This window comes from Amblyomma mixtum, chromosome 6 (genome assembly GCF_055824585.1).
Source record: "Amblyomma mixtum isolate Tamu chromosome 6, ASM5582458v1, whole genome shotgun sequence".
Lineage (NCBI taxonomy): Eukaryota > Metazoa > Arthropoda > Arachnida > Ixodida > Ixodidae > Amblyomma > Amblyomma mixtum.
The window spans coordinates 15,756,269-15,768,752 of NC_143017.1; the positions used below are offsets into that span (position 1 = coordinate 15,756,269).

General features: G+C 47.8%; 1 protein-coding gene across 1 annotated transcript in view; it reads right to left on the reverse strand.

Annotated features, from left to right (window-relative positions):
• Nucleotides 1-12,484, reverse strand: part of LOC149338280 (uncharacterized) — a 273,452-nt gene that overhangs the window by 168,470 nt on the left and 92,498 nt on the right. The window contains exons 11-14 of the mRNA XM_089550727.1: nt 11,348-11,401; nt 9,994-10,047; nt 7,205-7,258; nt 4,838-4,882 (exon numbers count right to left, since the gene is read on the reverse strand). Coding sequence (XP_089406853.1) covers nt 4,838-4,882; nt 7,205-7,258; nt 9,994-10,047; nt 11,348-11,401 — 207 coding nt within the window. The remainder of the gene's footprint in view (nt 1-4,837; nt 4,883-7,204; nt 7,259-9,993; nt 10,048-11,347; nt 11,402-12,484) is intronic.

Genomic DNA, 12,484 nt, shown 5'->3' on the forward strand with positions numbered 1-12,484 from the left:
GTAGTTAAAGTGTTAACGTTTTAAAATTCTTTAACCAGCATGCTAATTAGCACGTCTTAGCTATCTGCTAAATATGCCAAAAGAAGCGCTATTCTTACTAAAAAAACCCTATTTTTAAAAAACATGTAAATTCAAGGGAAACACCCTGCATTGCCTTCACTAATTATGAGAAAGCATTTTACTCGTTTGGAAACCTCACCAGTCCTGTAGGCGTTGCAAAATCGAGTGCAGAAAAGTCTTGTTAGAATACCCCAAGACACCTATACCTACTGCACATCCACCACAATCCTCCATGAAGTAAACAATAAAGATTAGCTGCGGTTTAACTACTGTAGAGCCTGGTTAGAGAGCGAAAGCTATGGCGTATCGGGCAACTATAGGCTGCTTGCCGTCTGTAACGTTGCGTGCGTTCCGGACACTAGATAGGCAGCCCGGGGGGCGCTGGGAGCGGGCGGAGCGAGAGGACGTGTAGCGCATCGACTCCGCCCAATTTTAGCTAGAGGCACAGAATTCCGACCGGAACCCCTTCAAAACAGCTGCGTCTGTCTTCGTGAACGCCACTCAAACCCAGGAGGGACTACGTTTAGGATTTCGGGGCCGATCTTCACTTGCGTATCGTGGCGGCTGCCTATGCCACCTATGCCGGCGCCCGGCCGTGAGTGAGTCGCCCACCTGCAGCAAGATGGCTTCCCAAAATGTACAACGTGGCTACGACCCGGATGTCGTGGCCTGATCCGAGGTTCCGGCAACTCCAACGCCTGATAGCCCGGGTTCTGCGCCCATTGATAATTTGAGGGCTTTCAAGCAGTCGAACGCCTCTTCAAAAAGAAGATCAAGCACTGCCTTAACTACGGCGCTCTCGGCCACCGCGCGGATGTGTGCCAGGCTCCCAACAGACGCCGCTGCCCAGGCTGCGACGAAGTCGAACCACCCGAGGACCACTCCAGCGCGCCGCAATGCAAGATCTGCAGCAAAGCACACCTGATGGCGGACAGAACATGCAAGACGCACTTCCGCACCTTATTCCCTGTAAAAAAAGAGGTATTCAGATGCCAAGCGAGCCGCTAAGGCAAACGCCAGCCAGGCTTCCACCAGTAAGGCTCTACCTGAAAACCGCAGCCGCTCTACGACCCACAAGCCCCAGAACCCGCGGCTCGGCCTGGAGTCTTTGCGGGTACTGCAGCCTGCCGCACCGAAACAGCCGCCTAACACTAACAACCCCAAGGCCCGGTCACCTTCGAGCCGCTCCCACCTCCAGTCCCCCCGAGACCACCTGCCCAAGCACCCGGCCGCTGCACCATTCAGGTGAGCTGGGCAAGCGTAGTCTCCCAGAACTCCGCCAATCCCTTTTATGAAGAGCAGTTTCGTGTCCGCGCGCAGCTCGCCTCTCTCCAAACGGCCAACCTCCACCTGCAGGCTCAGCTGCGTGCTCAGCAGCAAGCCCATAACCCTACCCCGGCCCTCCTACAGCCACTCTTCCAGCAAGGTGTGTTGCCTGAAGAGTTGGTTGGGGTACATCTTGAGAAAGACAGCGCTTACAGACAAAGGACCAGAACGAGAAGGACACACAACTGCTCTGTTGTGTGTCCTTCTCGTTCTGGTCCTTTGTCTGTAAGCGCTGTTTTTCTAAAGAAAACTCTTCCATCGCCACCTCTCCCTACTCGCGGATCGCCAGCCAAGAAGCGGGCTGCAACTCCCGGACAACAGCGACCCCGACCGAGATAACCCCTGTCCTACCTCCCAAATTCGAACAACTCATGGAGGCCAGAATTCAGGCCGAGGTGCATACGGCCATCCAGGCCTTCACCACACAATTCTCCAGACTCACTACCCGTCTAGAGGAATTCGCTCGCCAAACTGACGAATGATTTAAGGATAGAGAAGCTCGCCACGCGACAGCTTGTGCTTCCGCGCGGCCTAAAAAGAAGGGTCAGCAACACACCGTCTCTAACTCCTGCACGGCAAGCGCCACCTTCATTGATGGCGAGGTCACCCACTAGCCTCACCATCTGGCAGTGAAACTGTCGAGGCTTTGGTTCGAGGCGGGGACTGGTTGACCAGTTCCGAGCTCAGGCAGACAGCCCCGACGTGATCGCGCTGCAAGAGCGCTCCAATCCCCTAACCTTTACTAGCTGCCTGCCCATCGTCCCCATTTCTCCTACACCCCCTCGAGTTGCATTCCTTGTACAACGTGCGCTCACTGCCAACTCCCACCCCTTAAACGTCCCCGAAAGAGATCATATCCTCATCGAACTCGTGCCGCAGCCCACTCGGGATAACAGTCTCTTCATCCTAAACTAATGAGCAATCCTAAGTTCCTGCGGCACGACTTCGACCGACTGTTAACGCTTGGCAAGCGCGCCGCACACAAATGCTCCCTCCTAATTGCAGGGTACTTCCACACTCCACACATGGCCTGGGGCTACAGAACCGACACCCCTAAAGGGCTCAGGGTATGGCTCGTAGCTCAACAGGCCGGCTTCTTCCTTCTCACAGACCCCACCACTCCTACTCGCATTGGGAACAGCGTCTGCGCAGCCACTACTCCCGACCTCACCTTCACCCACCGACTCCCTCATGCTGCGTGGTTTAATACTCAGGAGAATCTGGGCAGTATTCACTACATTACCGAGATTCTCCTGCAAGCAGGCCAAACACGCTGTCCCCTCGTGGTGCTACCATCACAAAGTGGGACTCGTTCCGCACCTCCCAAGCAGCTTGTACTCTAGACACCATATCAGACCGAGCTACTTGGACCGATAAACTCTAGCGGGACGTTCACGCCATGACTCGCCCCCTCCCAGTGGACTTCCCTGCTGCAGACGCAATGGATGCCCATCTCATGAACCTATGGGAGTCCAAGGCGGGACTTGAGCGGAGGTGGCGGCACCAGCGCTGGAATAGAACACTCAGACGCCGCGGCTGTCCCAGAACAACAAGGAAATCTTCCTAAAGCAGGCAAATCAATCGACACAGATAACCTCCGCTCCATCTCTCTCACCTCCTGTATGGGCAAACTAATGGAGACGACGGTGCAGGAAAGGTTATCTGCATATCTTGAACACAAACATGTCTTTCCAAGCACCATGTTTGGATTCCGCTCTCACAGATCCGCACAGGACGTCCTCCTGCAACTCAATCGGGAAGTTCTTGAACCCCTCGAATGACCCCATAATGATCGGGTGGTACTCGCCTTGAGAGCCGCCCCGGTGGCTAAGCGGTTATGGTGCTCGGCTGCTGACCCAAAAGAAGCGGGTTCGATCCCGACCGCGGCGGCTAGAATTTCTTTGGAGGAGAAATTCTAGGGGCCCGTGTACTGTGCGATGTCAGTGCACGTTAAAGAACCCCAGGTGGTCGAAATTTCCGGAGCCCTCCACTACGGCGTCTCTCATAGCCTTAGTCGCTTTGGGACGTTAAACTCCAGAAACCAAACCAAACCAGTACTTGCCTTGGATCTTAAAAGGGCATTTGACAATGTAATGCCCGAGATCGTACTCACTAACCTAAGCCAGACCGACTCAACACATTCCGATACATATGCCAATTTCTAACCGATCGTCAATCCTACATCCGCACCCTAGAGAGCATGGCCCTTATCTACTCGGCACGCGGGGAAACCCCCAAGGAGCAGTACTTTCCCCGCTGTTCTTCAGTCTGGCTATTATTCGCCCGCCGGCCCAGCTGTGTGGTGCTGACGGCCTGGAGCATGCCCTGTACGCTTGTGACATCACCCTGTAGGCCACGCAGGGCAGACAGGTGACTTCGAAACCAGCCTGCTTCAGTATTCCCCTCAACAACCGGAATTTGTGCACCTCCACCCCTCACAAAAGTGCACAACCAAAATTCTGTCTGCTGGGATTACCGGACTAAAGTAAGGCATCTTTTCTTCGCGCTGGAATGACCAGCCAGAATTTGGTTCGAAAGCCACGAAGCTTCTCTGGCGACAAACGCGAATCATTCAAGCGAGACTTTCAGAAGGCATTCGCTAACATAGTCTTGAAAGAAAGAGCTCAGTTGCTTCTAGAGTCAGACATCCAGCATACTTTCCCTTGAGGAACTCATCCGCGAAGAAGTGCAGCATGCGCTTGGCTCCCAGTCATCGACGCCTCCAGCTGAAGCTCCAGCCTTGGCCTACGCCGCTGCAGTACGCAGTCCTCAGCCCCAGCACAACACCCTAAGGCCACCTCTTCGACTTGAACCTGCTATTCCCTAACAGCGCCCCATGCCCTCCCCCGCCTTGCCTACGGACGAAGTCCAAGCCCCAGGAAAAGCGACTCCTGGATGACTTCAGACAATCGCCCGCAGTGCTTCCATTACAGTGAAGCCAGCCACATTCTTCGTCGCTGGCAGTACCGCCGTATCGGTTTTCGTGGCTTTGCCGTTTAATCGCATCCAGGCGGAATCGATTCTACGTTGTTCCAGAATGTTCTAGTAACTTTGCACGGTTTGTCTCGAAAGTTCGATATCAGCGTTAAATAGAGCAGCGCCGAGAGCGGCAGGCATTGGATTCGACGACCGCCCAGCACGTTTGTTTCTACGCCGCCACCGACTCATTCAGTTCTTTGCGGGCGCCAGTCAGCCCAAATAAAGTTTTGTCTCCGGACTGCAGTCACCGCTACGTGACAATATTTCAAGCACACTACAGGCACATACCAAGCAGAAAACGCAGTTTTTTAGTTGAATCTTTGTACATAGACCCAAGCTGCTTCCGGAATGCGCACCACACATGTTTGTTTTAAGAATTAGGGCTGAAGAGATCGCGGCAGAGAAAAAACAAAGACTTCTTTATCGTTGTCACCAGCAGGCGAAAAACAGTTGCACTCGTGGGAATACTCACTATTGGCCCAGGTGGTCCCGACTTTCCTGGAGACCCCATTGAGCCCTAAAAGAGATGTGGAAAGAGGGCACGTGAGAATGACGAAAGCCACCACTGCTCAAGGTGTCAGTCCGACTGCTGACCCTACGCATCATTTAACGCTACACTCGCGATATAAGGGGGGGGGGGAGTGGTAAAGACTATTAACGCCCGAGATAGAATATTGATTTTACTTTGTTTCGCAAACGGTGGTCATTGTTGTAAAACTTAGGGGGGTGAAATTTTCGGTTTAAACTTAAAAATACTGATAAACATACGCTGAGCATAGATGTTGGACCTTTCGGTATTTATTTTTGCGAAAATGCTGCATTCTTTTTTGGTGTTTATTTCAGAGCGCCACCTTCGATTTTTCTCGGCAAATATTATTTTCTGCAAAGGCAATCCCTGTTTTTATCTATGAAGCATATGGTGTCCGTGTGCGGTGAAAAGTGACGCGTGCTCGCACAACCAGTCGTTAACACATCTTCCAGTTTGCCCTACATAGGACCTGCCGCAGGAAAGCGGAATTTCGTACGCAACGTTTTTCTTGCAGTGCACAAATGGATTCTGGTGTTTTTTTTCTCACATTCATTCTGTTCAGTCTCTTCCTTATTCACATGTTTGCACAGAGCACCAAGTCTTTTCGGGGCAGGAAAAATTACACGATCTCCAAACTTAGCACCTATCTTTTTGAGCTCGTGGGACACACCATGCACGTAGGGAGCAACGCCTGTGCGCTATCGTTCGGTGTTCGTATGTTCCCTCTTAAAATTTCGTCGCATTTTCTGAACAAGTTGTTCTGCCAAGCTACGCATTAGGGCCTCCGGGAAACCAGCGGAACTGAGCCGGCTCACCTGCTAGTTGAAGGTGGCGAAGACTGACTATCAACATGACTATTTAATGGGAAACGCGGGTCCTGAAAAGTTTCAAGAATGAGAATTTTTCGATCTTGCAAAAATAGCATATTTTGGATCAATGCACTTCCCCAATGCACTCAATGCCTGAAAACTTCAAGGTGTAAACTCGTCCTCCAAATATTAAAATATTTATATATTTCGGGCCTACAAAGCCCGGAAATGGTGACATCGGAGCGAAATGTGGCCGAACTTCCCGCCCGGCGCTACCCACAACCACGTGCCCGATGGCCGCCATCTTTGTTTTGTTTCAGAGTTGGGCCCCTTCCTCACTACCTGACCTGGTATTACTCACTACCGTGAAATATTTTTAGAACACCCGCATTTCGCTGTTTTTTCAGGCCTCTGCAACGACCTCCGAATGGCTGGCGCGCGCCCTTCAAACGCGATTTTCTCAGCTTCGTGTTTCTTGCCGAAATAAATGGCCTTACAAATTTCTATTATATTTTTATAGTACAATTTTTATGGTGCAAAGAACTAAAATGCGGAGCTATGCTGTTTTTTTTTGGCTGAGTCAAATATTTCAGAATGTCTCAACATAATGTCAACTGACTATACTTCTTAATTATGGTGCTTGGACAAAATTTAATATTTTTGTTTGATGACGTACTTCTATAATATTACTAGCATAGCTCCAGATGGCAGGCCTTTGGCTTCAGCTCCATTTCAATCGAAAGCAAAAAATGCAGAATGAATTTGTCTTGATGACCTGTGAAAATTTAACTGATTAGGCTTCAGTTATTTTCCTATGATGTGGAAACTAAGTGACATATCCTGAAAATAATTATATTTTTGAAAACAGGAAACAGAAGCACATATGCACAACTCATGTCATTACGATATCTTTAATATTTTTTTTTCATGACCGGCGTCTTCCCTTAATTAATGAAGCGATGACCTCAAGTGGATGATAATTGTGAGTAGACGGCGCTACGTTAGCCAGTAGCGATTAGGTAAGTGGTCGAGCTTTCCTATTTGCAACGGCGAGTCTGAATTCGCAGATCACTGCCTCACAACTTAAAGCCACTGTACTAAATTCCTAAGATGCCTTTGCTTCACCACGTTCCTGGTTCCAGCTCTTTCTTAGTTTTCTACTGCGATCTGCTGTAACAGGCAATGCATAGCGAGGTAGTGGCGACAAGTATGCCAAAAATATTGAGTTTTTTCGGGTAAAACCGGATTTCCAGAAATCATGCCCGGTATAATAGGCGCTGTAATTGAAGACTGCGAAAATAACGGAAAATAAATATACACAGCTCCAATGATCCATTCTGTCACTTCATTCTTTGAACTTACAGGCAGCATGGCTGGTGTAATGCCGTAACTAAATAAACGTTCTTCTTGTCAATGTAAGTGTAGCGCGGTAAGCTCAGACATTGAGACAGTTTACGAACTAAACATTATATGCAACGGTGCTTGGCGAACAAAAACTCACCTTTTCTCCTGGAAGGCCTTGTTCTCCTTTAGCACCATCAAGGCCTGGAAATCCCTAGAAAAAGAAAAGACAATGCATGGTGCTGCTGGGGTGAAGAATTCGATAGAGCATTTTTACAGCTATTTTGAACGAATTTTCGTTATTCGTAACCTGACTCTCTTCTGTGGAGACCGAATACCAACATACAGCAACCGTGTTCTGTACCAGTAAGCTTTGCAAAGTAGCGTTAATAAGATTTTTCTATCTTTACCGGAATTAACGCTTAGACCTATTTCTTGCACGCACTAAACAAAACGGACTAAGCTGTCCTTAACGCACCTCCTTCTATAAGAGGGAGTGCTCTGGCGGACAGATTACTCCCTCTTTACTCCCACATAGGCGCATTTCCGTTTAGAGTGTAGAAGAAAAGCTTTTGAAAAATGTTCAGTGCCTCGTTGCCAAATAAATTATGCGTTCCAGTTAAATAGTTAAGTACAGTGTCCATGTGGTTTTAAATAAGCTACGGAAACTGCAACCTGAATTTACCGGCATCACACGTTTAAACTATGTGTTATGTTTCTAGCTTCACTGCTCTAGTAAATTTCTGCGATTGTGAGCATTTTTTGCCATACTTCGCTGTGTTAATGAACTATATTTGTTTATTATTTAGTTATATAATTAATTAATTAATTCTGATACCTACAGCGCCTCTTAGGGGCATTAATGTCGGGGGGATAAGGAGCATCATTGAAGGGGCGATACAAGGGAAAAAATACAGTTTCATAGAGATGACACACTGTGTACAAAAGAGAAAACACTCGTAAAAATAAAAATACAAACAAAAATACAATACAACGGATCCTAATCTGACAGCGAGTAATATGTAGTTGTAATGTGTAGTCAAAGTGCATAGTCAATTAAAGCACTACTACAGCACAAACAGTCTCGCAGTCAGTGCCAAACAGTGCGCCAGGAAAGGATTTTAGAGAGCCAAAATGCCCCATGAAGTTTTTTTTTAATTGGATTACAAAGCCTTTGAAAAACATGCATGACGCAACGACATCGTGAATTTGTTGTTTCTGCCTAAGACCATTTCTGTACAATGATTGCACACCTAAAAGAACTGCATGTCCAGCACGAGTATGAACCGGAGTGGCGCTCACTCTTAGTGCTGTGTTGTTCGTTGCCTTTTTTTCTAGTTCTTTGTAGCTTAGATCTGCCGTGTTATGATATATTCGCTATCTGTTCCGAATTGACTCTTTTCTCGTGCTTGTGTGTTGATGTGCCACTGTTTGTAGATAGCTCATGTGCATAAGAATCGCATCAGTGTAATAAATACTATGAAGAAAAAAAAAGGCGATAGCCTAGTGGTCTCGCTGAGCGGCCCCTAAAGGAGATCTGTTCGCGCTGACGCGAGTTTGGCTCCCAGTCATGGATACCGAGTCAATTTCTTTTTCTTTTTTTCATGGTGTGACCGCCAATTCAGCTCAAGGTCAAAACTAGGCAACCGGCGATCGAAGCAGGAGGTACCGTAGCGAAGCTTTTGCATCAATATGGCGCCGCCAGTATAGAGGGATGATGCTGTAAGCGGCTGTAACCGAGCGGTAAGATGTCCGGTCAGATAGGTACCAGATGTCGGTTTCAGCAACATCGAGGTACGGCTGGCCCCCGTGTTACAGCGGACGCTGACGAGAGGACGTCCCAGGCAAGATTGAGTTCATTGGCGGCAGGAAGAGAGCACGGCGAGTTCGATGTGATGGCGGATGTCGTTGATAGCGATCAGAGTGGTGTACTATCCAGAAGGATGTATCCGAAGCTGATTAGAAGTACGCAAGCGTGAACCGAAGTTGGGAGTACAGACATTTTACAAATGCAAACACAGGCTGCATTGGGCGACGCAAAGATATGTGCCGGTAGGAATTAATGATTTCCTTCAATTTGTACTAACAACATAATAGACGGTGCAGGAGGAGTTCTTGTAGGTTGTGCTGGCGGTGTAGTTTTATCTCCGGATAAAACACAATTCAGCACAATTCAGCACAATTCAGTATTACGGGCGGCGGTGTGAGGGCTGAGAGGTCAGGAGCAAATGTTATATGTTGTGTTATGTTACGACATTGAGCGCTGTGCTCGGCAGTCCTCGTAATCGTCGCGTGACAGTGGGCGGAGTGATAGCGCACTCTTAATCATCGATTACGGAGTTCGTAAGACTAGAATTGCGAAAAATTGTTATTCTGTACGATATGTGATGTCCTATCGCCCACGGCTTTTCGAATCGGCTAGGTTCCTGAGCTTCCACCGTGAAGCAAGCAGCGCACAAAAGCCCAAGCCCGAGACAAAGAAGGGGGACGCACATTTAGTGCTCAAAACAGCCGTCGCTGCGTCAACTAGCCTTGCGCCGTTTAATCAAAGGAGGGCTAAACGTTGCACGTAAGTGGTTGAAGGTAAAGCCAGGCCTGAAAGTCATCTTTTGAGTGAGGTCTCTTTGGATAGTGTTATTTTTGCGGAATTACTGCGTCTACCGTCTCTGTATTGTGCTCGGGATATGAGCGTCGCTTGCTTCATCACAGAAGGACACCAATTAGCCTGATTAGCGGTCGTGTTAGTTCTGAGCTTCTCTTCAAGGCGTTACGCCAACCAAACAGTGACCGTCGAGATTCCTTGTTTTGGCAATGGAAGAATTATGAGGTACCGGGGCTTTCTGCCGCTGCTCACGGAGATGGCTACCCTCTAGGATAAAAGTCCTGTTTGGAAGCCTCATTTTGTCCTCGGTGTTAGTATTCAGTTTCAGGAAATTAATGTGTACACACCCTGTGTCCTTTTGCACCAGGAAGGCCGGGCATCCCAGGCAGACCACGAGCACCCTGCAATACGACAAAACGAGAGAGTCAGCGATAGTGCACTGTGCGGACGGAAGCAGAATAACTAACCAACTTCGCTGCAAGAAAAATCCGGAGTATTTAATTAACTTTACAAGCAGATCGTTATTATAGGAATTTGATAGCTGCATGTTTCAAGGGGTTTAACGGGTTATGTGGCACCGACATTGTCGATGTCCTGTGTTTTAGCAAGAGCTAGCTCCCGGAGGCTCGCAAGATTATATTCCATTACTGCTAAAACAATGAACGCATCTTTTTTGCCGAAAAAATCTCTGAAAATTTATATATTTTTGAGCCCTAGTAGGCAATGCGCTAATTATGCAAACACGCCCGATATGCGAGTAAATACGGTATATGATGTCGTGAGCTCGGCCTAAAACTTGGTGTCTGCAAGTCTGAGAGTACCGCCAACTGCTGTGGAGCTGCCATGCAGAGACGCCGACGACAATCCGATACCTGGCTGAAGCGGATTCCTTGCCGAGCAATCTTTCCTCATATGAACGTAGGGGCCCCATCACTGCTCACTCCTCGACTTCATTATGTCGGCTAATCTTATTCCAGTTATTTGGCCATCCTTTTTTTTTCATTCATCATCATCATCAGCCTAACTGCACCCACTGCAGAGCAAAGGCTTCTCCCATATCGCTTTAACCCTGTCCTGTGCCAACTGCGGCCAGCTTATTCCCGCAAGCGTCTGAATCTCATCCGCCCACCTAACTTTCTGCAGCCCCTGCTACGCTTGTCTTCTCTTGGAATCCACTCCGTTACACTTAAGGACCATCGTTAATATTGCCTTCGCATTATATGTGCTGTCCATGCTTATTTCTTCTTGATTTCGACTAAGATGTCATTAACCGCGCTTTTTCTCTGACCAACTGTGCCCTCTTTCTTGGGCGTCCCTGAACGTTACCCCTATCATAGGTCGCTGTGTTGTCCTCATTTTAAATTGAGCCGTTTTGCTAAGCCTCGACGTTTCTACCCCATAGGTTAGTACCGTTGATATGTAGCTGTAATATCCTTTTCTCTTGAGGGATATTGTTAAACTGCAACTCATGACCTGAGAGAACTTGTCCACATGCCCTTGCATTCCCTGTAGTAATAAATATCGGAGTTTAAACAAGTTTAGATATAAACTTTCTTCCTATGTGGCCACACGTTAGCCCCCAATCCGCGCCCATATGGGTGCCTAAATTTACCGATTTCATAATTATTTTAAGAAAACGAGTGCGCATGCAAGCGCCACCAGTCCAAGCCGCGCAAGTTCACTAAGGAAGCAAGGACAGACCATGGGACCCGGCGGGCCTTGTGGTCCGGGGCGGCCGTCTTCTCCCGCATCTCCCTGGTTGCCGTGCAAGGAAAGGAAAAAATGTCTTCGGTTAATGTTCTTTGCACACAGAGAGTGTTAAAAATGAAGGCGATTGCGGAAAGGACATTTCAAGGTCTTAAAATTGTGTCCTGACTTTTGCTATTATATTGCCTAACTTTAGCAGTCTTAAAGAGAGCTAGTAAAAGGCTTTGAAATAAGAATGTCTAGACCACCATTACCTGTCGGCTCGAACGGCGTGGGGCATATAAGCAAGTCGAAGTACACAGAGATAATGGTATTAGACGCACACTCTGTAGCGTTTCCTGCGCGTCATATTACGGCAGCACTATTTTGTACTCTTGCAAAGAAAGACGTTTCCTGTCTGTTCCACACACTTCTCCGTAAATCAGTTCTGGCAGTGGTTCTCAAGAGAACGTGTGAATCAACCCTGGAACTCTAGGTACAGCTCCGGGCGCGCTCCTTTTGGTAGCCGCTTGAAGCGAGCTGATTCATTTCTGTGCATCCATATGCTGCAGTTTGCCTCCTACAGAGAAGGTTGAGTTGCTGCAAAATGGACTTTTGGAAGCCCTGTCATTCAGCTGCCGCGTTACTCCTTGCCCAGCTGGATATATGAAGGGAAAATTCAGCTAAGACTTTTACACGTCAGAAAACAACCCATTCACACGGCTGTACTGACAGAAACGAAGAACGTGGTGATGTGCTTATAAATCTTTGGCAAAAAGGCTGAGAACTAGCGGGCCGTTCTGTTCAAACATGCACGCAAGAATATTCCTTCGGTGCGTGGTACTTACGGCAATTGCTCAGAAAAAAAAGCATTCACATAAAAAGCACAGGCTGAAGAATTTATCGAGCCATTTTGAGGAGATAATCCTCAATTAACAGGTTTAGTACTCTAGAAGAGTAATATATTGTACTTTTTATACCATTTCTAAAAGTTTCAGAGCTATAATTCAATCGCCATGCCAATTACTGACCAGGAAAGTTATTACATCACGTTACAACTACTTTAAAACAGAGATGTATTTAACTTTAAATTACTTAATTCCCATTCTGGGGTGGGATAACATCCAAATTTTGGCGGCCTCATATTTTCGA